This window comes from Phasianus colchicus, chromosome 1 (assembly GCF_987193195.1).
Source record: "Phasianus colchicus chromosome 1, bPhaCol1.hap1.1, whole genome shotgun sequence".
In the NCBI taxonomy this organism is placed as follows: domain Eukaryota; kingdom Metazoa; phylum Chordata; class Aves; order Galliformes; family Phasianidae; genus Phasianus; species Phasianus colchicus.
This window is the reverse complement of record NC_143436.1, coordinates 26,008,849-26,034,450: the sequence shown is the minus strand read 5'-3', so window position 1 is coordinate 26,034,450 and position 25,602 is coordinate 26,008,849. Positions and strand designations below refer to the sequence as shown.

General features: G+C 35.5%; 1 protein-coding gene across 5 annotated transcripts in view; it reads right to left on the bottom strand.

Moving 5' to 3' along the window:
• Positions 1-25,602, bottom strand: part of TFEC (transcription factor EC) — a 131,992-nt gene that overhangs the window by 6,305 nt on the left and 100,085 nt on the right. For 4 of the 5 annotated variants that reach the window (XM_090137337.1, XM_090137345.1, XM_090137350.1 and 1 more), the window contains 3 exons: positions 11,529-11,643; positions 10,618-10,674; positions 6,472-6,547 (listed from right to left, as the gene is read on the bottom strand). In XM_090137337.1, the coding sequence (XP_089993463.1) occupies positions 6,472-6,547; positions 10,618-10,674; positions 11,529-11,643 (248 nt within the window). The remainder of the gene's footprint in view (positions 1-6,471; positions 6,548-10,617; positions 10,675-11,528; positions 11,644-25,602) is intronic. The other variant, XM_090137342.1, reaches the window with a different exon arrangement.

Below are 25,602 nucleotides of genomic sequence, written 5' to 3'. Positions count from 1 at the left end.
ACTGATGATAGACTACACAAATCATGGTTTGGTAACCACAGTGGCAGAAGTATGACAAAAATTACTGCTTAAGCCCATTCAGAAGTGTGGAACAAAATAAATCAGGTTAAAGTTTACAGCTACATACCAGATCCCAATTCAAAGTAAAAATTAACCCATCTCCCATTCAGAAAACCATGGTTTAACTACCAGCTTACAAGAAGTCTTACTAACAGCACACTTGTTCAAATGTACCATGTGTTCAAGGAGTTTCACATATCCACTTATTAATTTTCCATGTATTCCTTCATGAAACGTATTAGAGACCTTAGAATAGGACTAAATTTTGTTGAAAATCTTGAATTCCTGACAAAGTTCAGTATTTTACAATACAAGGATAGTTAGTGTTGCGTTAAATTTAGAAGAGTTAATTTAAACTTTATTTCACTGCAAGATGGCTTAAAATGAACCATCTTGACTTACAGACATTTTGGTCCTATAAGGCAGGCTTAAGAGGGAAAAAGATATTCAAATTAGTGAGAATCTGAGGTTGGAGTAGAGAAGTAATCAACTTAGTGCATTCTTTTTAAGTATCTTTTCCATATACTTACACTTATACCCTGATATTTACAGAAATATCAAGAAGAAATATAAATTACATCCTTGTCAGTTACTACTTTCCATTATTCCGTTGTTGTTTTAGTTAACAAGACCTGACTCTATTCAGAATCTGAGTAAATAAAATTGTGGTCTTAAATGGATTTAGTTCTTGTAGGAGTATCTATGTTTTTAATTCGGGCTCTCAAAATAAACACCCAAGGAGACTTACACTGTTATCCCAAAGGTGAGAAAGAACTCTTGAAGACCTCCGCCAAAGTAGCTGTCATTCTGCCAAATGTATAGGGCAAATGGTAGACAGGTATGGGACCTGAGGATTCAGACCATCTGGCTTTTTCTGATGCGCTACATAGATGAGAAACCCTTATGGAGCTTCAGAAATTTGCACATACCCAGGGCTGGGCAACTCTTTGGACAAGGGGCCATAACCAATAAGGCGTGGGAACATGGTGCAGGGCAAAACCAGGGCAGCTGGATGAAAACAGGCCAGGGATTATTCCATGCCACATCATGCAGAAAGCTCTAAAAGTGTGGGCAGTTGGCCAAGGGGGGCAGCTGCTGCTTGGGAATTGGCTGGGCACCAGTCAGTGGGTGGTGAGATGTTCCATTGCTAGCAGGCTGCTGGTCAGCAGTTAGTTGAGTGTTGGCCAGTGGGTGACCATTAATTACATGGAGAATATATGTATATATATTTATCATTGCATTTATTTTTAATTTCTTTTCTTTGCCTGTCTTAGTAAAAAGTTTTTGTATAAACCCATGTGTTCTATTTTGTTTCCAGTTTTCTCCCTCATCCCTATGAGGAGTGAGCAAACAGCTGTGTGGTGCTGAGCTACCTTCTGAGTTAAACAACAACAAAGAGCTAAAGATAGGAAGACAATAACTTTTCAAGATGGGAATCTCCAGTGACATCTCAGGTATAAGCATGCTATTTAGAGCTTAGAATTACCACAGGTTTTTACTTAATTTCAAGTGAAAATGACTGATTTAGGACATTTTCATAGCAACAGAATAAGTGCAACATTAACAAAAATACATATAGCATAAACTCTGAGAAGAAAATCTGACTAGGTACTAGGAATCAGCTCTTCCTAGCATGTAGTTAAGACCAAACTAAGCCAATTTTGAATTGTTCATCTAAACATTAAAATATACTAGTATAAAATTAATGTATTGCTAACGAAATGGAAAATTTTACAACATCTAACAGTAGGAGAAAACATAAATATCACATCAAACAAATATTTAATAGTGATTTCATAAGTTCATATCAGTTATAAAGCATTATGAATTAAAAACCAAATATAGACAAAAATGTTTTTCAGTCAGTTTTTCTGGCTGGCATATCAATAAAATAGATATTCATGATTGTATTGGAAATCTTTTTATCATGTAATTCATTAATTTCACACATAATGGACAACCTTTGTGATATTACTATGTTTTATTTCATATCGCCTTGACACTTTGAATTTTTACGTATACATTGTAATGATAAATTTTCTCATCATCTAAATTACCACTGAAAGGCTAATTCTGAAATTCAAATTGCCAGAGAGATGGATTCAATCATATAAGATGAGAGATATATATATAGTTACTTTTGGTTGTAACATTTACAAAATTTGAGAGGCAAAAGTATTATGACAATCTAGGATTAAAATGCTGTGGTTGTTATTATCACTTGAAAGACTTTGAATCACTTCTACTGAAGTGATGAAAGTCTCTGCTAAAAGAACAGTGATGTACAATTTATCTACTGGTCAGTATGCACTAACACATCTGATGCAAGAATAGAGTTATTCTCAATTGCCATTTGTATATCTGATATTATATGTATGTGTATGCATGTGTGTGGGAATGTATATTTACTATTTCACTGTTTTTAAAAATCCTTACTTTTAAAATCTTTTGTTCATTTGTTTTGTTTTGTTTTACTCTATTCTGTAAATACTGAGACACGTGGGAAAGTACATGTGAAACAAGTCAGTTGAGAGCAGTAAGAAGTTGAACAGGTCTGAGCATCAACAAAGATCTCTGCAAAGGAGGATTGTGTCTTTCTGTCTTTCTATATGTTACAGTAATTTGAAACTTTATGAAAGCTACACACATTAATTTAATGAATAGAGATCTACCACACTTAATATGATTGGCCTGGAAAAGTAGCAAGTAAGTAAAATACACATAGTGTTCTATTGGTCTCTGAACCCTAGCTCCTCTTAAGTTTATCAGCTAAATCTCTCTATGAAACAATTTGGCCCAGAAATTTTAGTGAAATTCCCATCTGGGAGAGTTGCTCATTTAGGAGAAAAGAAAAAAACAAAACATAGCCATGAGACTAATTTTCAAATTGCTTCCATTAAAGTATTTTTGTTGAAGTCAAAGGAGCTTCACTAGCTTTCAGAAGTTGAAGGACATCCGGAGGAGGGACATGAGCACCTGATCTTCTAAGATTAAAACTAAGTAATGAAAGCAAAGTTTGGGAGCGGGTAGTAGTCACAGAGTTTGCTAGCTGCAGAGAAGTTAATAATAACAAATACATCTGTGAAGTTGAAACTATCTTTGCAGACCATTTATTTCTCTACTTCTGAGAAATTAGCTTTAAACTGAGCTTGTTCAAAGAAACACTTTGAAGGACTTTGCACCTGTTTTGATGACCTGTACAATTACCAAGCGTATTCTTCTGAAAGAGGCAGCAAGTTTCTGTTTTATAATAGCTTGAGTGTACACAAGCTTTTCCTTTACAAGAAATGAGGCCACGCCAGCCATTAGAGGGTCTGTCCACAGACTACAGACAGAACGTCAGGCACAGGTGCACAGAGCAAACAGAGTGAGAGCAATCCACTAATTCTGTCCAAATACTTAGAGGTTCTTTTAGCATCTTGGTTTGGTAGAATGACAAGAATTCGTAAAGGAAAGATGTTTTTTCTCGGTATTTCTGACAATTCCAGTCTAGCTACCTAAAACAGTTCTTGAGTTGGTACTCCCACCCTCTATCACAGTGTAAGGTCCTGTTTGCCACTGGATTTTGAAAGGCTGAACATGAAGAAATCAAGAATGTACAAGTGAGTATAATTAAAAAAAAAAAAAAAAAAAAGAGTTCTGTTTTTTCAGCAAAATATGATTAAAATTTTGAGCCTTTTTTATTCTGTCTTCAAATTTTTCCAAGAGTTTTTCATTTCTGAAACATCTATCACTTAGCTATCTGAACTCTGAAAATTAAACAAAGGAGGCAAAATTCATTCTTTGCAACTTATCTCTATTTTTCAGTGCTGATGAAGTGAACTTAAAACATCTATTCATTCAAGTAACATAATCCATAGTTATCATCATTAAATTGAAAAATAGTAAAGAGGAGAGGAAGAGAATAGGGATTTAAGCTCTTCAAAAGCAAGTCCCTGTAGAGGCTCCGTAGGAGCCAAACAAGTTCATCATATAACTAACAAAAGTAAAATAAAATAAAAACAAACAAAAAACTTCTGAGAAATATGATTCATAAAAGATTTCCAAATAGCATCAAAAATGCCCTTTTCTACTCCTGAGTCTGAACATAATCTTATTGAAGCAAGTCATCTGGGACAGGCATGCTAACCACAATGACTTAGTTATAGCAGTATTTGCTCTTCAATGCAAAGGCTGTTTTGTTTCATTGTCATTAGTCCACACATCAGTAAGGTTTCTCCTTTTACAGCCAAATTCCCACTATAAGAAGAATATTTTAAAATCAATATATAAGGTGATGATGTGAGGTGTGATAAAATGTTACAGGTAAAATATTGTAAGATGTTGTAAGAACAACATCTTTCTTTCAAAGAAAAGGAGGGCAGATTGAGGGCACAGTAAAGTGTTCTAAGGAAAAAGAACTGAAAGAGAAGATAAGGACTCTGAGTTATGACTTGGCAGCACAGAATGATACTAGAAATAAATAAGTTTGATCTGTTCAGCCAACAAAACGACATGGTCAAACTGATGTATTTCCTTTTACAAATATATATTAAAAATGTATTTACACTTCTTCAGAGGAATTTAACTTGGCACCAAACTGCAGCAAAATTACGTTATAACTTCATCTTTCATTGTAGCCAGAATATTTGATGCTTCTTTCTTCTTAATATCAACATGAACACTTTAAAATAGGCCCGTTTTTAAAAGTAGTACCGATTACCAGCCTTTTAAAGATAGCTATCCTCAGAACCTAGAACAAACTTTTTGCTTTTGCAGACGTAAGCTGTTATAGGGCCAATACTGTGTTGGACACAATCATGGGACTGGAGACTAAAACAAGAAAAGGTGATGTGGTCAGGATATTTTTCTGAAACTTTAATCCAAGGCTACATCTCCAAAATCAGTAAGTAAAATCCATCATCCACTTACTGGAACAAAATTGCAGATCTAGAGCGTTCATTTTAAGTACATTATAAATGACTGTTAACAATTTGAACAAATTCCTAAATAAAACTAGAATCCAGACCAAAAACATGTAACTGAAGCACCTCTGTAGGTAACCAAAACTACAACTGGAAATTGTACCTCATGCTCATTTCTAATTGCAATATAACTTGCTTCCATTATTGCTTTATAGCTGCAAACCAACAGTGCCATCCACTGTTTTTCTGAGAAATCTTTCAATTATTTGCCCAAATGGTCTTGAATACTGAAAGATATGCCAACAAAATTGAAATTCTTTTATCAGTGTTTGTTCGCAGGTGATCACAAGTATCCAAAAATTTATTTGGACACTTAAAGTACTTCTTATTTTAGCATTCTGTAACACTCAGATTTATATTAATAACAAGAATGTGCCCATTTATCTAATCTTGAATGGATGCTGTAGAATGAAAAGTGAATTCTCTAAAATAGTAGTGGCATGTTAACTTTCTCTCTGGTGATTTCACTCAAAATGTATAGTTTTGCCCATCTTGTCTATGTCTAAGTCTTACAGTGCTTTATAGTCTTATAGAAATCCTTAATATAATCAAAAGTTTCTTAGTCCTGAAGAAAACAAAAAGCTGAAATATCAGTAGATGTTTTCCTTCCAAGTATAGTGCAAGTCTGTAGTGACATGCAAATGATAAAGAACAAATGTGTATAATCAATTTTATGCAAAATGCAAACATGGTCTTAAGTCTTCCCTGAGCAACATAAAATATCAAAGGCTAAAGTCTAGCATTAAATATCCCTCTGAATTGCTACTGCTAATCGTACCATAGCATTTCCTACTGAGGCAGACTTTTTTTCATATTGATGACAAATATAAGCTTGAAGGAAATGCAGGTACAGTTTAAGAAATGTACATTTTGTATTACTGTAAGTATACGCATTAGTATAAATTGCTATTATTATAGCAATTATTATTTTTAGCCTTGCATTTCAGGACATATTTTTTTTCCCTGCACTGACTGGAATACTTCTGAAAAATGCTCAGTCTACGGTCTCTTAACCTGAATTTTTGTTTATTTTGTTTATTTATTTATTTATTTATTTTGCTCAGCCAAGGGCAGACAGTGACAGCACATATTCTGTCTTACCCCACTAGAGGGCCCATCGTGAGGGCTGAAAGCATCATTCCTTCCTTCTCCAGAGACATCACACAGACTTGTGGTGTTTTTGGCTTATCTTTTCCCCACGCCACCTTCCTGGTGTGTGACACACCAGTACTGTTTTTATTTTATTATCCTTTCACATAAATTTTCCCAGCAGGCACCAGAAATCTGACAGAAGTTTGTTATTAACAGACTGATCCAAGCTAGTGGCCTGGCACGAACCATTTTGTATTACATCAGTCAGTCCTATGGCCAGTATGCAACTATGTTTTGTTTTTTTTTCCTGTATTTAAATGATAAACATTATTATAGGAAAGATTGTTGAACTCACGGATCATTAGACTTGGGGATGAGTGTGCCAAGCTCCTTGATTCGGTAATTAATGTTATACCTCCTTCTTCTCTCAACTGTTAAAAAGAAACAGTTACTATTTTAATGGTGAAATATTCACATTTTGTTAGAACTCTTGCTCCAGACCATGGTTAACAGCTTTGTTATCTCTTATCTACTATTTTAAACCATGGACAGGACTTACACAGCAGCCATCTCTTTTCATAGAAACATATTATGCTCCAGAAACATTTAATACCCAGCACATTTGTTTCCTTTGGTGATGGACAACACAATAATATTTAGAATAAATTTTACAATAACATTCAGAAAATGAAGAAAAACACTATTTGAACAATTAAAAAGTTGTATTTAAATTGAATTTTGCTATGCAAAAAAAAAAAAAAGAAGAAAAAAAAGAAAAAAAAAGACTATGTATTTTATCTTTATTTACTTTCAGTTTAGTTAGAAAGATAAAGAGAAGTTTCTTAGGTCCCTTCCAACTTCAGTCATTCTGTGATTCTTAAAAGTAGTTCTCCCTCTTTGAGCTCTCAATCCAGTCTCTTGAAATACTGGAATCCAGACTGGAGTATGTGCACACAAAAGTCCTGTGACCTCCCTGCCTCCATTTAGCTAATGTAGAGAGACTTCTCCCCTGCATTCTCACAAGGTTTTCTCCAGCTACATATACATGTATAAATATCGTATTTTTCAGTGGCCCAAAGGACATCTCATAACTTCGGGGGATTTCTGGTACATAACTGTGACTCAGAAAGTATATTCAGTGAGGAAAAAAAAAAACCTAGGACATACTGGAAATGTTAAACAAACATTCTGTAAATGCAGTAAGTCTGTTACAATCTAGATAACATAATAAAACAATTATGAGGCTGAGATTAAGAGGTTAGAAACATCATTGGTTCATGTGCTTTAATGCAGTGGAATGGCCAGCTACTCAGGACTTCCAGCTCCAGGGTAGCCGAGGCTGAGAGACAGCGTGGAAATCCTATAAGAATACCAAATTATATTCTTTCTATCAGGAAAAAAAAAAAAAAAGAAAGAAAGAAAGAAAAAAAACTGAAGAGGAAGAATGACAGATACTACAGGAGTATGGCTGTAGTACTTGTGAATGTCCTACTGGTGTGATCTTGCACTTCTATCTGCTCTCTTCACATGGTACTTTGACCCAATAAAAGCTTTGCTAAATAAGTAGATTAAATTTCAGTCCACCACTTGCATTTCAGAGCAGTTTCTGCTGCTCCACATTTCTTGGACAACCTTTCCATGAGCTCAAAATGCACCACTACTCTCCATCAGACCAGAAATGACCCAAGCACAAGCAGAATGCTAAATGTTCCTTTACGTTCATACATGGAAATGTGCACTTTAAGTTTAAAGTCTTAATTTTGAATGCTGGTACAAAAATCCTATCCTTAGAACCCAGGACAACTGAATTAGAAGACTGCAATCACGAGATGCCTGGTGGGTCTTCTTAGGCTGACTTTAACCTCTCACAGTCATATTTGTACATCACTTGCAGATTCAGCTCCGCCATGTAGTTCACTTTTATTCCTTTCCTTCTCACAGAACATAGTGATCTTCTTTCCTGCCCGCCCATGCAAGGCTTTTAGACTCGTGTGTCAGACAGCTACTTTCTCCCTCATGGACTCCTGCCTGGACATTACTGTTTACCCTCCTGAAATGCTCTGTCTTGGCAAAATTTTTCTCTCTCTAGGAACAGGAATTTTGCTCTACAGATTAAAGCATTTCAATCATTGTAGTTGCAATTTCCATATTCAGGAGACAGGATTATAGTCCATCTGAATGTATTGTTGTTATCCCTTTCAACCCGTTGGCATAAATATGCTGGATCTCTTAGGAGAACACAGTGTATTCAAGCACACAGCAATTGAACATCATGATGTCTTTAGTTATAGTGAGGTTAAAAGAATGTACATTAAACGTGGAGTTATACAGCTTAATAGTTGCAGTTTAATTCACTTTTAGTCTGGGAAAGTCCTGAAAGAGACACATCGAAAACAGTAAACACTGGCTACTTAAAAAAAAAAGAAAAAAAATCCAATGGAAGTAGGCACTTTCTTTTTCTTTCTATTTTGTTTTATTTTTCCCTGCAAACAAATTTCAAATGGTTATGCTAATGAATCACAAGGGAAATTTTGAAATTTTGAAATATTTTTGATCTTCCTGATTAATTCCTGTCACAATTTCAGTGTTATACTGGGTTATAAAAAAATATCTCAAGTAGCAAATTATACCAAAGCCAAAATAACAATAAAAAAATTAAAGTACATATACAAGGATGATCAGATAGCAAATAAACATAAAAGCTTTAATACTTTTGATTGTTAAATAATAATAATAAAAAGTAATGCCTTAAATTGTTGTTATTGCATAAAGAAGGGGTTCATTTTCTTAGCTCTAAATCCCCTTCCACAGTTCCATTGATAATCTAACATTTCAAAAGGAAAGTTTAAGAACATTTCTCTAAAATGTGGACCTTTATGATGAACATCGGTATAATTCTGATCAAGTTCCAAAAACTGATTTTTCTCACCATCTCTAATATAACTAAAATAGCTAATGATGCTAAAAAATGTGCTACAGGTAACGTGCTAATATGTCCAAGTGTTCAGATAGCAGAGTTATCTCCAGAAAGACTTTGAGCTCTGAGATATACACCTGGAGCCTAACTAGAAGAGATGTCATGAGTCTGCTTGCCATGATCCTGGCATACTGTCTTCATCTCACTTTCTAGCACTGAAGGACATTTCACAAACATGTTTATTGCAAGAAGGATGACCTCAGAGCCAAAAAAAAAAAAAAAAAACAAACAAACTTTGTATTACCATTGGAGGCAATGGTAATACTTGTTATCCCTAATGTGTGCTTGCACCTGTCCTGTTCTTCTGGCAGTTCCAGACAACTCCTACCCACCACCTTTCCGAGGCCAACCAAAACTCCCTATTCCTACCCAAACAAGGCCAGTAGCAGATACTGTGGTAATTCAGAGAAGATGTGTTAGCAACAAACACAAAAATGTACATGGCTTGTTTGTGATCCATTAAAAATGTGCAGTCAGAAACAAGGATGCCTTCTGGAGAATGAAAGTAGTAGGAAGTTGTTGCACTGTCTGCCAGCACAATGTACCAGTGTATGTACAGTTCCAGGCACATGCAACTAAAGTTATAAATCTCTCTAACGTCACTGGAATAGCCAGAGAAAAAAGATATAATTAGTGGTGATTACCACTTTATCAAATTACCAATTTAGGTAATTCATGAATTATTTCTGCCAGAAGTATAAAGGAGAACTAGAGAACGTTACTGTTTTATTCAACGCTTTTCAAAGAGAATGCTTCAGATTTTTTGCTTTAGATGACTCTTTAGAGGGAAAAATCACATAATCTTACAGGCACTTCTCTTTCAGCAATAAGGGTATATATTTTTCTATTCTAGACTTTAAAAAATGTTGTTTAGTTTTTAAGTTTAATATTTAAACACTGAACTATGAAATTCACTGTTTTAAGCTTAAAGTATCTCAGAGCAGTCAGAGCACTCTGTGTCATCCAGTTCTGTTCTGATCTCCTTCTGCAATATATTGTTTCCATAGCTTTATCTGCTTCACTATATGAGCTAGTTTATAAATCTTTATTTGTATGTTTGATTGATTGAATGATTACATTCTCTTCCAACTACCAATAGAGAGATGCAGTCTCTCAGTTGGATGTTTCAGGAAGTAACAAGTGAGGAGCCTGGATCATCTCTGCTTTGTTTTCTTTTTCATTGTCTGCCTACTTTCTTGCCTATTTTGCACTTTAATTCTTAAAGAAATCAAGTAAAATGTGTATGCACAGGATATATATACAACAGTACTATAAAATAACAGGGGATGTTGTGTAAAGAAATTCATTAAAACCATATAAGGTATACTGAAAGAAAAATGTAAAAGACAACTTCAGTTTGGGGAATAAAGCTGTGTAGTTGGCTGTTCACAGACTGAGTTAAATTTGATAACCCTGGTAAGATGCTGATCAAGCAAATGAGCAGAGGTATGGTAGCTAATGTACATTGGTTCTGCAGTCCCCATACACTCTATTTAACAAGATGGAAGATGCACGTATACTTACTGAGATTGTGGTTATCCTTTTTTTGTCTCTCCTTGGCCATTGCTCGCGTATCTGCTTCTGACAGAAAGTAATATTTATTAAACAGCCCTTAAGTTGCAAGTTCAGCTATCCTATCACCATTTCAAAATGGCCTCTTTTCACAAAAAGCAGACTTTAGTCATTTTACTTCATTAATCTTTTTATTATTAAACAAAGTCATAAGCAAATCTATATTCTACCAGTATTCAATTTTTGAGCTAAGTCTGGCAGGTTACTTAAGATATTCATTAAGGAAGATTTTTTATTTAAGAATATAGAAATGGTGTGGAGGACTATTTTTTCTTCAATTGTCTGTACTTTTACAACAGGATAAAACAGTACGCTAATGTGAATATGGATTTGCATATGCCATAATGCAAGAGTTAATAAGATTTCTAAGATAACTCATATTGAACAAACTCACTGTTTCCTCTGAGTGACACTAATAAACTGTACACGGTTGTTAGCATTCTTTGGATTAATTGAATGTAACGTTTAAAGTTGTTAATCCACTAACATAAATTTACCTTGAATAGCCTTATTGTGAGCTTTTAAAAGAACGATTTGTTTTACTCTGGAACAAATTTAATGGATGATAATTTATTTATACCATTGATCAGGAGCCAACATGTGGAAGAACTCACTATGTTTCCTAAAATAATTAGGTTTACTAGAAGCATGATATTCATAAAAACTACAGAGCAGACATGTCAGAATTGCTAAAGAGAAGAACAGAGAGAAAACATTTCTCCATGGCCGTCGTCCTTTTCCATAAATGAAACTGCACACTGAAAAATTCTCAGGAAATGAACTTCTGAACTTTTGTTCAGCTTTTAAGAGAAACACAATCACTCTTGAAATTGTAAAATGTTAAAATATCAGAGTTCTTTTACCTGTGAGTTCCCTTTTTACTGGTAGATTAGCTGGACAAGAAGCATTTGTGAGACTCATATTAGCTGGTGCCATTCCCTGGTCACTGTTATATATATCCAAAATGCTGCTAGATAGCTTAAGGAGGAGTGGGAGGAAAGAAAAAGAAGAAAGAGGGAGAAAACAAACAAACAAAGCAAAAACAAAAACAACAACAAAAAAAACACTGTTAGAATAAATAAACTTCAAAGAAGTTACATTCTCTAGAAGGAACTGTGTATATGTTTCCGTAGGGAAACTTATGGAATATTAAACTGCAATGAAAGAGAAGGGTCAAAGTATGTCACTGTTCCACAAGCAGGTTTCCAAGTTAAACTTGTAGAGGTTTCAGCTGCAGAAAGACAGCAGAATATGGCCCGCAGTGTCTATTTTTTAATTCCTTTATGCCATAGTTTCCAATTACAGGGTTAGCGCAATGGCATTTTAAACATGAATTAGGTGGAAGGTGAAAATAAGCTTGCTGATTTTCAGCTACTTCCAGAAATTCTATGGATTCTAGATGATTTTCCAAATGTTACTTTAAATTGAATTATTTTACATTTATGAGACAACTTATTAATACATATGTCGGTCACTCCAAAACTAATCCCTTCTATTTATTTCCATGAATACTTCAACATATACAAAGAGCACAATCACTCTATGTTATAGAGCAAATCTTCAGCTACAAAACATTATTTTTCAAGATAGTAACCACCATTAACTATGCATTTTTGCCAGATATGACCAACAGCATGCTGTACTGTAAACATTTTCACCAGCAGAAGTGATGCACTGTTGCTGTCACCACTGCTGAAACATACCAGCCACTGCCTCACTGTGCTCACATCCACTGTTTGGTCTGCATTCATGAAGACCATTTTGACAGACTTCTGCTGCCACCTGTCACCCGGCAACAAAATGTAATGGGATACTGGTTGGAAGGTTCAATCTCCACTGTCATATCACCAACATCTGCCTTTGATTTCATGGGCCAACATAATAAAATAGAAGGCATTACTTTTGGAGCAATCTTTGCAGACATTCGGTAATGTTCAGGCTCTGCTAAGACCATATAAGACCATATAAGACCATATAACCAATATTTCATGACTTAACATTGCATAATACATCTATGTTTTTCCAAGTCCATATTCAGAAAAAAAAAAAAAGTTTACAAGGGAATAGGAATGCAAATCAGCCTTTTTTTTTTTTTTAACTTCATGATGCATGTACGGGCTATGAAGACCTTTTTACTTTTACTTTAGAGGCCAACATAAAAGGACTCAGAATCTGAGTTTGCATCCAACAGGCCAAGAAGAAAACTAATTTTTACACATTTAAATATACATCTTGAAGCACCCTAGGATTTTACAGGTAGGTCATTGAGACACCAACTAAATTTCTATTGGGAACCATCTTTTATAATATTCTGCTCATTTGTCTTCTTGTAGAGACTGTGAGCCTCACTGTAAGTTGTTCTCATCTGAGACCTTTTCCCAGTGATTTTCTTAGTATGAAATTATCAAGTGATACTGCTTACTATATTTTTATTAATAATTCTTAAATTGAGAATAAGCTTTATTGTTTTAATAGTAATTCTACTACATTTTCTGAGAGCATAGGTTGTGTTAAATTCTCCTATTATCCCAGAATGGAATGAAACATTCAGAATTCTTTTTGAAAACACTTAAATAACATGCTCATTTTAAAATAAATTGCAGATGTCTTTTACATAAGAGAACTGAGAATTCTTAAGTACCATTAGAAACTGAAACATCGAGTCAGTTTTGAAAATCTGATTAAATATTTGATCTCTCAATGAAAATACTTTTTAAGAGAATGTTTGGAATTCAGATGATTCAGATGAGTATTACTCAAGAACAAGCTATGTTTAATATTCAGGATTTGAAAGCTAAGTACATTTCTATGTTAAGCACCTTTGTTTCATTCCTGAGAGGAAAACTGACAAGTATTACAGCATGCACTGCAGCTCCAACATTAGATTTTCTTTGTTTCAATGGTAGCATAACTGTACTACAAAAGTAAACTCATATTTACTCCAGACACGTTTAAGGACTTCCTACAGTAATGTAAACTATTTTTGCTTATTGAAATAATATGAAACAGAAATATCATATTTAGTACTGATAGAAAAAAAATGAGAGTCAATGTGAGTCCTATTCTAATTACAGTGGACACTGCATAAGGCCATTATAAGGGTTAGGTTACTATTGTAAATTGGGAAATAGTAACTGCTGAAAACAAAATAGTCTCATACATAATCTAACAAATGAGAAACGAATATGACATTGTGTGTTGTATATGTCATATTTTAAGTGGTCTGCACATCGTGTACATGAGTTCAATAATTTGAGTGTAACTGCTGATAAATTTTCTAAGATTGTCAAAATCAATATTGAAAAACCCAAACTAAGCAGTTCAACACAAACTCATGAGAAACATCAGTGAGCGTTTCTAATTTATAAACACTAAGTCATCTTTATGATCTCAGTATAGTTAAATGTCTGTAGTCTATTCACAAAACATGAATTCAAGTGACAAAGCCCAAATCTAAAAGAAAAGGTTATAAATGCTTAACTGGCTATAATGAAAAATTACTATCAAGACACCTGAAAGTACAAGTGTGGAGGATTCCAAAGCTCTCTGACAATTAGGGTGAGTAAAGCCAAAGCCAGCGATAGACATTTCAGCTCAATTAGATTATGCAGTTAATGGTCGTAATGTCATCTAACTCAGCTGATACTGGCTGTAGTGACACAAATTCAAATGATTCCTTCCATCAGCAGAATTGCTGAAGTATCATCCCACACAGACAGGGCTTTGAGCAAATATCTGCCCAAAAACCAATGCCTGGATGTATTATCACTTGCATTGGGTAACCAAAGGAAAGGAATGCAATATTTCCCCAAATGTCCCATATTATCTTTGTTCCACACAGTCTCCAGCATTTTCCCCTCATTATTTGACATTTTTTTGTCAGTCATTAGGAAGCAGATACATTACTCCACGTGGATATAACAAAAATGAAACTGAAACCCAAGTCATTCCAAGACTGGAAGAGGATAGATTTAGACTAGATGTTAGGAGGAAATTCTTTACTGTAAGGGTGGTGAGGCATTGGACTAGGTTTGCCAGAGAAGTTATGGATGCCCCCTCCTTGGAAGTGTTCGAAGCCAGGTTGGATGGAGATTTGAACAGCCTGGTCTAGTGGAATGTGTCCTGCACATGATAGGAGAATGAAAGCAGATTATCTGTAAGTTCTTTTCTAACCCAAACTTTTATATGAAATGGTGACAGGGACAAATCTGCAGTAAATTATCATGCTAGCAATAACTCTTGATGTCAAGATTCAGGATCAGGTAAAGATGAGCAGTAATTCGTCTGACCTGTCTTGGTTGCTTAGAGTTAGTGTAACCATACCTGTTTCTTATTTATGCTTAGAGAAGCCTAGGATGACTGCTTTACACATCTATCTTTCTTCCTACACCTTGGTGTATTTTTAATGAGAACATTTCCAAGCAAACTCTTATTTTCAAAATCACATAGTGTCCTGGTTTCAGCTAGGACAGAGATTTTTCCTTAATAGTGTCTTATTTGATGCTATGTTTTGGCTTTTGGAGAAAAACATTGATAACACACCAATGTTTTACCTTTGCAGTGCTGCACAGAGCCAAGAATATCTGAGCTTCTCAGACTACCCTGACAGTGACAGAGACCAAGGGGGAACAAGGATTTGGGAGGGAACAGAACCAGGACAGCCAACCTAAGCTGGCCAAGGGGATAACCCATGCCATCCGACATCATGCTAAAAACCCTTGAAAAATAGTGAGAAGTTGATGGAGGTGGGCAGCCACTCCTTGGGTACTGGCTGGCTATCACTTAGCTGGTGACAAGCAATTGTGTTGTGCATCACTTGTTTTGTATCTACATATATGTGCGTGTGTATACGTATATATATGTATGTATATGATGAACGTATATGTATATATAGATATACAAAAACAGTAATTATCATTACTATTCTCTTTTCTCCACTTCTTTTTCCCTCTTATTAAATAGATTTTATCTCAAACCATGAGTTCTATTTCAGGTTTTTTCTCTGACTCCTCCATTCCACTGGGAGTTGGGGGGTGTGAGTGAATGATTGTGGTGCTTAGCTACCTACTGGGTTAAACCACAACACATAAGAACAACTGAGTAAAGAAGAGTGGATCTTTCCTGAAATATATTTACATTGCTGATTATGGGAGAAGTTTAAAGATACAAAGCCAAAAACACAGCAGAGTAGTACTTTGTTGCAACTTTCTGTCTGAATTTGCCCAGCATTGATATCCATCCTGGAAAATCCTTGCAAATATTACAGAATATTGAAAAGAAGCTTAAAATGGAAACTAGTCAGTTTTGATACAATGTGAAGAAAGTTACATTTTTGTCTATGAAAGTGGGAAGCTGCTTTAGAAATGTAGACATAAATAAACTTTGTGGTTTTTTTTAATAATTAAAATTAAAATGCATATTGGGTTATGCTATAGAAATAGTATTTTAAAATAGATTTTAAACCTGTTTGGTTATGCATTAGTGCTCCATGCCCATGTCGTTTATCTCTCATGATGTCATACAAATAGAAAACATTTTTTGTAAATATGAAGCTTTAAATAGCTTAAAGATCTAACTTACGAGATAAATATATACACTGACATTGTCTTACAACAATGACAACAACAAAAAAAAACAGCATAATGAAATCTTACTAAGGGTACAAATCATTTGCAGTGATATAAGATTTGTGTGCAGTAGTGATCTTACAATTACATAGCACTGTCAAATGCAACGAATCCCAAAGCACTTAAAATCTGCACTTAATTACACTGCATCAAAAGCATGTTCTTGTTTCAGTTTAGAGATGTGGAAGCACAGATATTTGGGTATGAAAATGCAGAAGTCCCAGGAAATAATCTATTTATCCTGCAGGTGTCATGAGCTACATTGGTTCACATCTGTGATGTTCTGAGAAGTCCTCGTAAGTCACATCATTTTCAACCTTTGCATTGCCGATACATATATTTGTGTATGTATGTCTGAGAATCTAGATGCAAGTGGCTTGTAAAGGGTGAGCACACATGTATTAAATATAGCAGTATATAATTACTTATTTTCCTGCTTCTAAAATGCAGTCAGCTTTGGACAAAAGATTAAAAACCTTTAACACAGTAAGTGATTCGGTGGGAATAACCAGTGACAATGTGGTACAGGAAGAGAATAATACTGTATCTAATTAAAACTGCAAGGAGAATTAAAGAAAGCAGACTGTAATTAACGAAGTTAGTATTTGGCAGGGACACTAGGGTTAACGTTTTTCCTATTGTATAAAGTGTCATGGGATCTTCAGTGCCTGTGTGCACAGACTGGAACACAAGAATTTCCATTCATTGGGTTCAGTCCTGAAAGATGCTCAACTTCGAAGTTTAAACCAATTATAAAAGCAACCTTGAGTTGAAGTACCTGAGCAACTGCCTGGCTTGAGCTCAGCAGAATCTCACAAGAACCTGAGTCCTGGTGATTGCTGGCAACACCTAAGACAAGCACTGTAAAGGCCGCATTCAGATGAGTTTGTCACATTTGATATTTGTGTCCAACTGCTCTGCAGGCAGAACTGTGTGATAAAGAGTTCACTACCAGATCACTAGCTGGCAATAGACAGCAGTGATCGCAGTTTGCAATCTCTCATATCTCACAGAATCATAGAACGGCCTGTGTTGAAAAGGACCACAATCATCATCTAGTTTCAACCCCCCTGCTACATGCAGGGTCACCAACCACCAGCCCAGGCTGCCCAGAGCCACATCCAGCCTGGCCTTGAATGCCTCAAGGGATGGGGAATCCACAGCCTCCTTGGGCAACCTGTTCCAGTGTGTCACCATTCTCTGTTTGAAAAACATCCTCCTAATATCTAACCTAAACCTCCCGTCCCAGTTTAAAACCTTTTCCCCTTGTCCTATCACTACCTACCCTTGTAAACAGCCGCTCCCCCTCCTGTTTATATGCTCCCTTCAAGTACTGGAAGGCCACAATGAGGTCTCCCCAGAGCCTTCTCTTCTCCAAGCTAAACATGTCCAGTTCCCTCAATCTTTCCTCATAGGAGAGGTGCTCCAGCCCTCTGATCATCTTAGTGGCCCTCCTCTGGACCCACTCCAAGAGCTCCACATCCTTCCTCTACACATCCTGGGGGCCCCAGGGCTGGATGCAGTACTCCAGATGGGGCCTCACAAGAGTCGAGTAGAGGGGGACAATCACCTCCCTCTCCCTGCTGGCCACCCCTTTTTTAATGCAGCCCAGAACACAGTTGACCTTCTGGGATGCAAGCGCACACTGCAGGCTCATGTCCAGCTTCTTGTCCACCAGGATCCCCAAGTCCTTCTCTGCAGGGCTGCTCTCAAGGAGATCTTCCCCCAGGTTGTATAAATAGCTGGGATTGCCCTGACCCAAGTGCAGCACCCTGCACTTGGCCTTACTGAACCTTATTAGGTTTCCATGGGCCCACTTCTCCAGCCTGTGCAGGTCCCTCTGGATGGCTTCCCTTCCTTCCAATGTATTGACAGCACTCAGCTTGGTGTCATCTGCAAACTTGCTGAGGCTGCAGTCGATGCCAGCATCTATGTCACTGATGAAGATGCTGAAGAGCACCGGTCCCAAGACCGACCCCTGAGGGACACCGCTTGTGACCAGCCTCCATCCTGTCACAGAAACATTGATCACAACCCTTTGGCTGCATGCAGCCAGCCAATTCCTAATCCATCGAACAGTCCATAATCCATCGAACAGGCCGTATATCTGGTCTTTTTTTTTTTTTTTTTAAGGAATACTGTTTCCTCATTAAGAGGAATACCATACTATTCCAGATCCTATAGCATGACAGCTATTAGTAAATATTGCTTAACTTCAGGAAGAATTAAATTAAATAGCATTTCCATATTTCCATATTTTCTAGAAATGAAATAGAAGGATTCTCTTATCTTATATAGGATTCTCTTATCTTATATATACTAATACAATAAAATATATGGATAAGAGTTAGGCCTGCTCACCTATAGTCTCTATAGGAACACTATGCCACAACACTGTTCACTTACATGGTTTTATACTATTAAACTATTTGTTCATTTTAGCTAATCTTTGCATGACATATTTGCCTTACAGTAATGCAAGTCTGTAAGGATTATGATTTCATCAATTTTGCACAGGTAGAAAATAACAGCTGAACCTTGTTTGAAAGGCAAGTATACTTTTATTAATTTAAAAATTCTGTTGACTGTGGTAATGTTCAGTCTAGACAGAGACCCTAGGCTAGAATGTGTTTCTTGGATGTTGGGTTCAATTACCATAGCATTACATTTCATAAACAAACCATACTCTGTCCTAAAATCAATTAGATTTTCTGTCTCCAACATTTTGACTTGGAGTGTGTTCCAGAATTTGAATGATTGTGAAGTATTCTTAAAAATCTTTATTATTATTTCCATTCCTGGATAAATATTATTTCATTTTTATGAAATGAAATAATTTAACTTATGTAATTCATTTTTTAGCATCCACATTTCAATTGCTTTTGTTTTGCTAAATAGAACTGCTCATGCTTCTTTAGCAAGACTTGCCATGTTGTGATTTGTCCTAACATTCCTCTCTCTACCTTTTCTGCTTTGAATTAGTTTTTCTGAACAGTTTATTTAGCGTTCTAAAAGTTTTCAACCCAGTGAATTCTACAGTGGATATTCCCTGCTGTCTTTTGGAAATCTCTCTTATGATAGATCCTAAGAACATATTTATCTCCTTTTTTTTTTTTTCTTCCATTCTCATCATTTTGATGGCTTAGGGTCATCTTCTAAGCAACTAATGTAACCAGATCTTTCTCTGTCACCTCCAGCTAATGAGCTCTCAGCTTACTGCAGACATTTCTGTTATTAGTATTTAAATGAATGACCTTGCACTATTACATTCCTTCCATTTATACTATTCTGTCATCACAGTCATATAATTCTTCCACTACAATATCCTGGCCCTCGTTTGTATTGGAAATGCTTCCTACTTTTGCTACCTTGGTAAATTGCATCAGAAAATCTCTTTTTATTCCTGACTCACCAATAAAAACATAAAATAAACTGAGGCTCAGGACTGATTCTTGGAGCACTTCATTAATATCATTTAACAAAATCTTTGTCATCTTTTAACCTGCCCCTTAATTAGAAATTAATCCTGATCAATTCCTTTCTCTACAATCTGTAGATAATTCACTAATATTCATTCATAGAAAGGAAGCTACAATCAATAAATCCTGTATATGTAAGACTATATAGAAAGAATAATTCCAGTAACAAGCAGTTCTCCATGCATCCAAAAATCATGGAAGTGATGAAGGTACAAACATTATTGAAGAGCAGATACCTTTTACGTCCTAGTTCCCTAAAATATCTAAGGCCTATGATAAGTGCTTTTTCCCCTCTGTCATCTAGAATTCCTGGCAAGTTAGAACAATTCATCATCCAGTCTACTTCCCCTGAGGAACCTAAGAGCAAGAAGGTTGGACTTCCAGTTGGCAAAAGCTCATGTCCAGCTACCATTTCTTTCAGTCCTCCATGATCATGTAAAGGTCATAAAGCACATGTATATGATCAGAAGTGTTAAAACTCTGCCAGAAAAGGAAGAGATCAGAACCTGACTTCCTCTACCAGAAGTCTTCATTCTGTCTAAGTCAGAAGAGCCCATGGAAAACAGCTAGTGGGAAGCAAGCTGCAGGAATTGTCCTGCTAGCAGAAACTTCCTTAAGTTACCCTTTCTTTTCATGGTTAGTAACAGCAGGCACACAACACTCTGAGGGTGTCAACACTCCATAGGCTTTCTGCAGTAACAGAGTACCTCGTGTGTAGTACAGACAGTTCTGACGACTGTTGGCTCCAACACACAGGGTTAGATCGCTTGTACTGCATGTACTGACCTGGCAAACTCAAAGAACAGGGAAGCAAAGCACATACTACCTTACTTACTCTAAGAAGAAACTGTAGCTGCCTAATTTGAAAGATTGGGTACTATCTCTATAAGAGAATATATCTTTTGGTGCTTGATAAAAAATAGTACTTGCTCATACTGCATCCACATTAAAGTGTTCACATGTGAAATATTAGTACAATACTTTAATCTTGCCTACCCCTAAATATATCCCCTTTAAATCATGTTATCGTTGGAACCTAATTGATAGCATCACTTCAAAGAACAGTTTTGTAAAATGAGGCTACATCTCCTCCTTAGCCATAGAACATATGTTAGTACCCATCTATCTCAGTGTGATCCTTGCTTATTCATTTTAATTAAAAAATCAAAGGAGGGCTTTTACAAAGATTTTATACTAATGTCATATGCATACCAAATGTAGCAATCTAAATTTGGAACCATGTTCACAGTTCATTTTACATATGAAGTAAAATCAAATGTGTTCACTATTCCTATTACTGGGATTCTTTCCTGCTTAGACATGATACACAAACTCAATTATTTTTCAGTCTTTGGAGTCCATAGATAAACTTCAAAATGTGCATCGAATTTGGCCAGATAGAGAATTGATCAATGAGAGTGTAATAAGACGTTCATAGCAACTATTTTCTAAATAGTAGGATCTGGTATACCATTTCCAATTTCCAGTGAGGGGAAAACTGGGTTAATTCTTGTATCTTCAATGTATGTTTTACTGAGTTGTGACTTTTCTTCTAATTCAAAAGCATTGCAGACAGGATGAATGATTTTGTGGGTCAATAAAAGTCCTATACTCAGAAGACTGAAGTTCAACCTCTGGCTTTGTTTTGCAGTTGCTAGACTGCTTGAAGAAAGGTGAAAGACAGAAACTGTTATATTCTTTTTCTTGCAAAGATGTGTTTACACTTTAAGGTATCAGAAAAGTTGCATATGCTGTTTAGAAACTGGAACAAGAACAGCTAAAGATTTTAAGTCCATTTTTAATTAAAATACAAAACACTTGATGTATTTGAAAATAGACGTCTTTAGTAACAATTAATATCCAAATTTTCCAGTTCCTCTTTGTATTATCTGAAAAGAACAGCAGAAACGAAATGTATTCCTTTTCAGACTTGTTTTCCTTAGAACAAATTGTATCTCCTTCTATATTTATCTTTAACATGGTTCATAATTGCACACACCTCAACCAGGAACATAATGTTCAGATATACTATATTACATATTATACATTATGTATGAAAACGAGTTCATTTCTTATCTTCAAATAATGATCATCAAGCTGGTTCATTATTCATCACAGAAAAATGAACTCTGTTCATTTTCCCAGTTATACTACATTCTGCCCTGATCATATACATAGAATTACATTGTCTAGATAAATGTCTGGTCAAATATGACCAAGCAAAAGAATTTGCTGGAGAATCAACCTTTTGCTGTAGAGTTCTGTTCTTTCAGTTTTCATCTCTATTTAATTTGATTTATTTTATTTCATTTTATTTTTTCTTTTTTTCTTGGCTTTTCTGGTTACAAAGCTAACTTAAGAGACATGAACCAAAAGTGAAATGATGTCCTGGTATGTCATAAGCCAGCTGAGAGCTGGAAATAAAAAGCCACCAGGATACTGCCTCACTAATCTCTATAGTCTGAAACTCAAAAATGACAATTTAAATAAGACTGCCAGCTGTTTTACTAAGATTATTTTATTAGTAACACCAGATAATTCACTAATTCCTGATTCCTTTCAACTTGTATTTCTCTCATTATCCTCTATAAATACATATACCAAATCATCCGAAGTGTCCCTCTGAAAACAGTGATTGGCATAAAAAAATCTGAAGAAAAATGAGGCTGAGGCATAAGTGAAAATTTGATTTTTTTGCAGGATGTGAATAACAGCCATTTTCTCTTGAATACAGATGCAAGCATCACTATTATCACTACTTCTATCCTATATTTATATTACATACGCTGTGTATCCTCTCACATTTCACATATCATCTAAGCATATGAATACTGTGTAGTAAATTATTCTGTGATCTGCTGTGTTTAATGGATTATCCATCATCTAACACACAGGGTTTTGTTTTGGTTGGAATTCCTCTTTGTAGTGACTGTTTTCAAATATATTCACAAGTGTTTAACTATAGTGCAAATATAAATGCATATAAAACTATATAAACTGCAATAAACAAATAGTTTATATCTCTGCTATAAACTACCGTATACTGTAAAGGTCACAAAAGACCTTGGTGGATGGAGAGGGTGATGCTAAGAACAGTAAGTCTATCTTTCACAAGTATATTTATCAAAAAGACTTCAGAAAATCTGTATTTTCTGTGCATTTGTTTTACCATGCAGTAAGAAACTTGCCTGTATGTACAGAACAAAGTGGCCACTTTTGCTGACTCTGAGCAGACAAATATTTTATGCAATTTGTGTTAGTGCCATTCACAGATATTCATGAAGTTTAGCTCAAGAAACAGCCACAGTTTATCTATTACAGACTCCAATTTGCTTATATAGCCTTAGAGAAATAGAGACTATCTGACACATAGTAAGGACTTAAGTTCTTGCATTGCTGCGTAAAGACAAGAACACCTAAGATGCTAAGATGCAGAGGCTGCTATCAAGGCTTTGGAATAAGATGGAATTTGACTGATAGTCCTAAAGTACAGGAATTTTCTTCCAGATCCAGCTGGACAAAGCGTAGAATGAGAGAGGATTGCCCAGACAATAAACAAATATATTTGTTTGAAAAGAAGGCTCAGGTGGAAACTTGTAGCAGCCTTCCAGTACATGAAGAGGGCCTACAGGAAGGCTGGGAGGGACTTATTACAAGGGCATGTAATGACAGGACAAGGGGAAGTGGCTTTAAACTGAAAGAGGATAAGGGTATGTTTAGCCTAGATAGGAATACTTAAAGAAATATCAAATATTCAGTATTTAAATATCTAAAAATATGTAAATATCTAAAGAAATTATTTACAGTGAAGGTGGTGAAATACTGGAACTGGAAATACTGGATTGCCCAGTGATGTTGTGCATGCCCTCTCCCTGGAGCCATTCAAGGCCAGGCTGGAGGGGGCTTTGAGCAACCTGGTCTAGAGGGAGGTGTCCCTGCCTATACCAGGGGGTTGGAACTAAATTATCTTAAAGGTCCCTTCCAACCCAAACCATTCTATGATTCTATGATTACCTACCAACAAAAGCAGACTACAATACGATAACACATATTTGAAGCTCTATCCGTTGTCCACTAGTTCAGAACTTACTTCAAAATTCTGATTCTTAAAATTTTAAACAATGCAATTTCTTGAGGGTATTGGAGTTAATTATAAGAAGGGATAAAACTCTGTTTTGAAAGTTTTCATGTGTGTCTTTTGTCTGTTCCCACAGCCCAGGAATACAAATGAATACAGATATCTACATAGCAAACATGAATATTTGAGTGAACTCTTAGGACTCCTCTCATATTTGTGGAGAGACATAGATACTTCTTCACTGCAATGTATTTCATATTAAATGTCTTATGTAAAATCAGTGAGACAAATCATTGGCTGCTGCTGCCTCTGGAAGACAAAAAAGTGAAGAGTTCAGATGGGGAGATGTGAGTAGTTTATGATTAGGTGTGATTAATTCAGCTTGACTTGTTGGGCAGCATGTTGATAACGAGTTGACACTGATTAAATATGGATTACAAATTGTTGGGCTTTTGTTTGTTTGTTTTAATTATTTCTGTTTTTGTATTCCTGTGATAAAATCTCACTTGCATGTTTCCTTGGGCGGAGATAACTCCCTCAAAGAGGGAACTAGTAAGCTGACTGCATGCATTACAGGTTGTCTGTAGGTTATTTCCAAAGACTTTCAGAGGAATGCAATTTATCTAAAAAAATAAGATATAATATCAAAACACATTCTTACCAAAAGTAAATGTTGAGAGCATATGAGGAGATACACAAACTTCTTTTATCTATTTTGTTCTTTTACCTCTGTTCAAAATGTTTTGAGGTCCAAGATGAAGACCATGTTTCAGTTTCCCTCTGCGGGAGGTACAAACTATTGTATTTCTAAGAATATTTCCCTTTCTGTCTATCTGCCTTTTAGAAAAACAAAGAGGAAAAAAGAAAGTTTTTTTCAGTTCTGAGGAGCTCTCAGTTTGTGCATTTCATTGCTAGTTCTCTGCTGCTGAAAGATACAATTTCCCATCTAGTAACTTTTATAATATTGAAGAAAGCCAAAGAAAAAAATTGCTCACCAGTTTTATTTTTGAGGAGTCTATTATTTCCACAATTGCTACAGACTGTTCTTTCTCCTTCATTTTTCTTCTTTAAACTTGAAATGATACCAGAGCTGCTAGACAGAAGTTTATATGCAAAGGTGAACTTTGATTCTTCCTTGGACTTTAAGACTAATCTAGTGTAGAATGTGATTGACAAAGCATTTTCATTGATGTTATGCAGCCTTTTCAAATTACCCAACCTAAGCAAATGAGTTTGTTAATGTTTACTCTAGCTCTTTCTCTACAGTGTTTTAGCAGACTTTGTAAACTTGTAAAGATTGGCAAGTGGCATCGGTATTCCCTAAATTAAAAAATAATCATATGATTATGCAGCATAGGGCTATCTAGATCAACAATGCAAAATAAACCTTTTGGAAAACTGATTTTATTTCATGATTTAGTATTCCCAACAATTACTGAATAAAATAGTTTTGAGGATACCTACTTGAATTTCTTTTTTCTGTATAATTCCTGGGAATAGGACTGACAACAGTTTTTGTAACTCATCCAAATGGTAGCCATAAGTATTTGAAAAATAATTAGTACAAATCCAAATTATTAATGGCATGATAAGAAACTGTGACCTCAAAGGGCTTGTAATAGAATTGAGATCTTGCAGACTGACTCTGTTTTTATTAATAGTGTCTCCATAAAATCAAATGCAGAGTTAATAGATGTAATGAGAACTGTCTGTAGTCGACAGAATCATACATATTAGAGAAGGAAAACAGCCA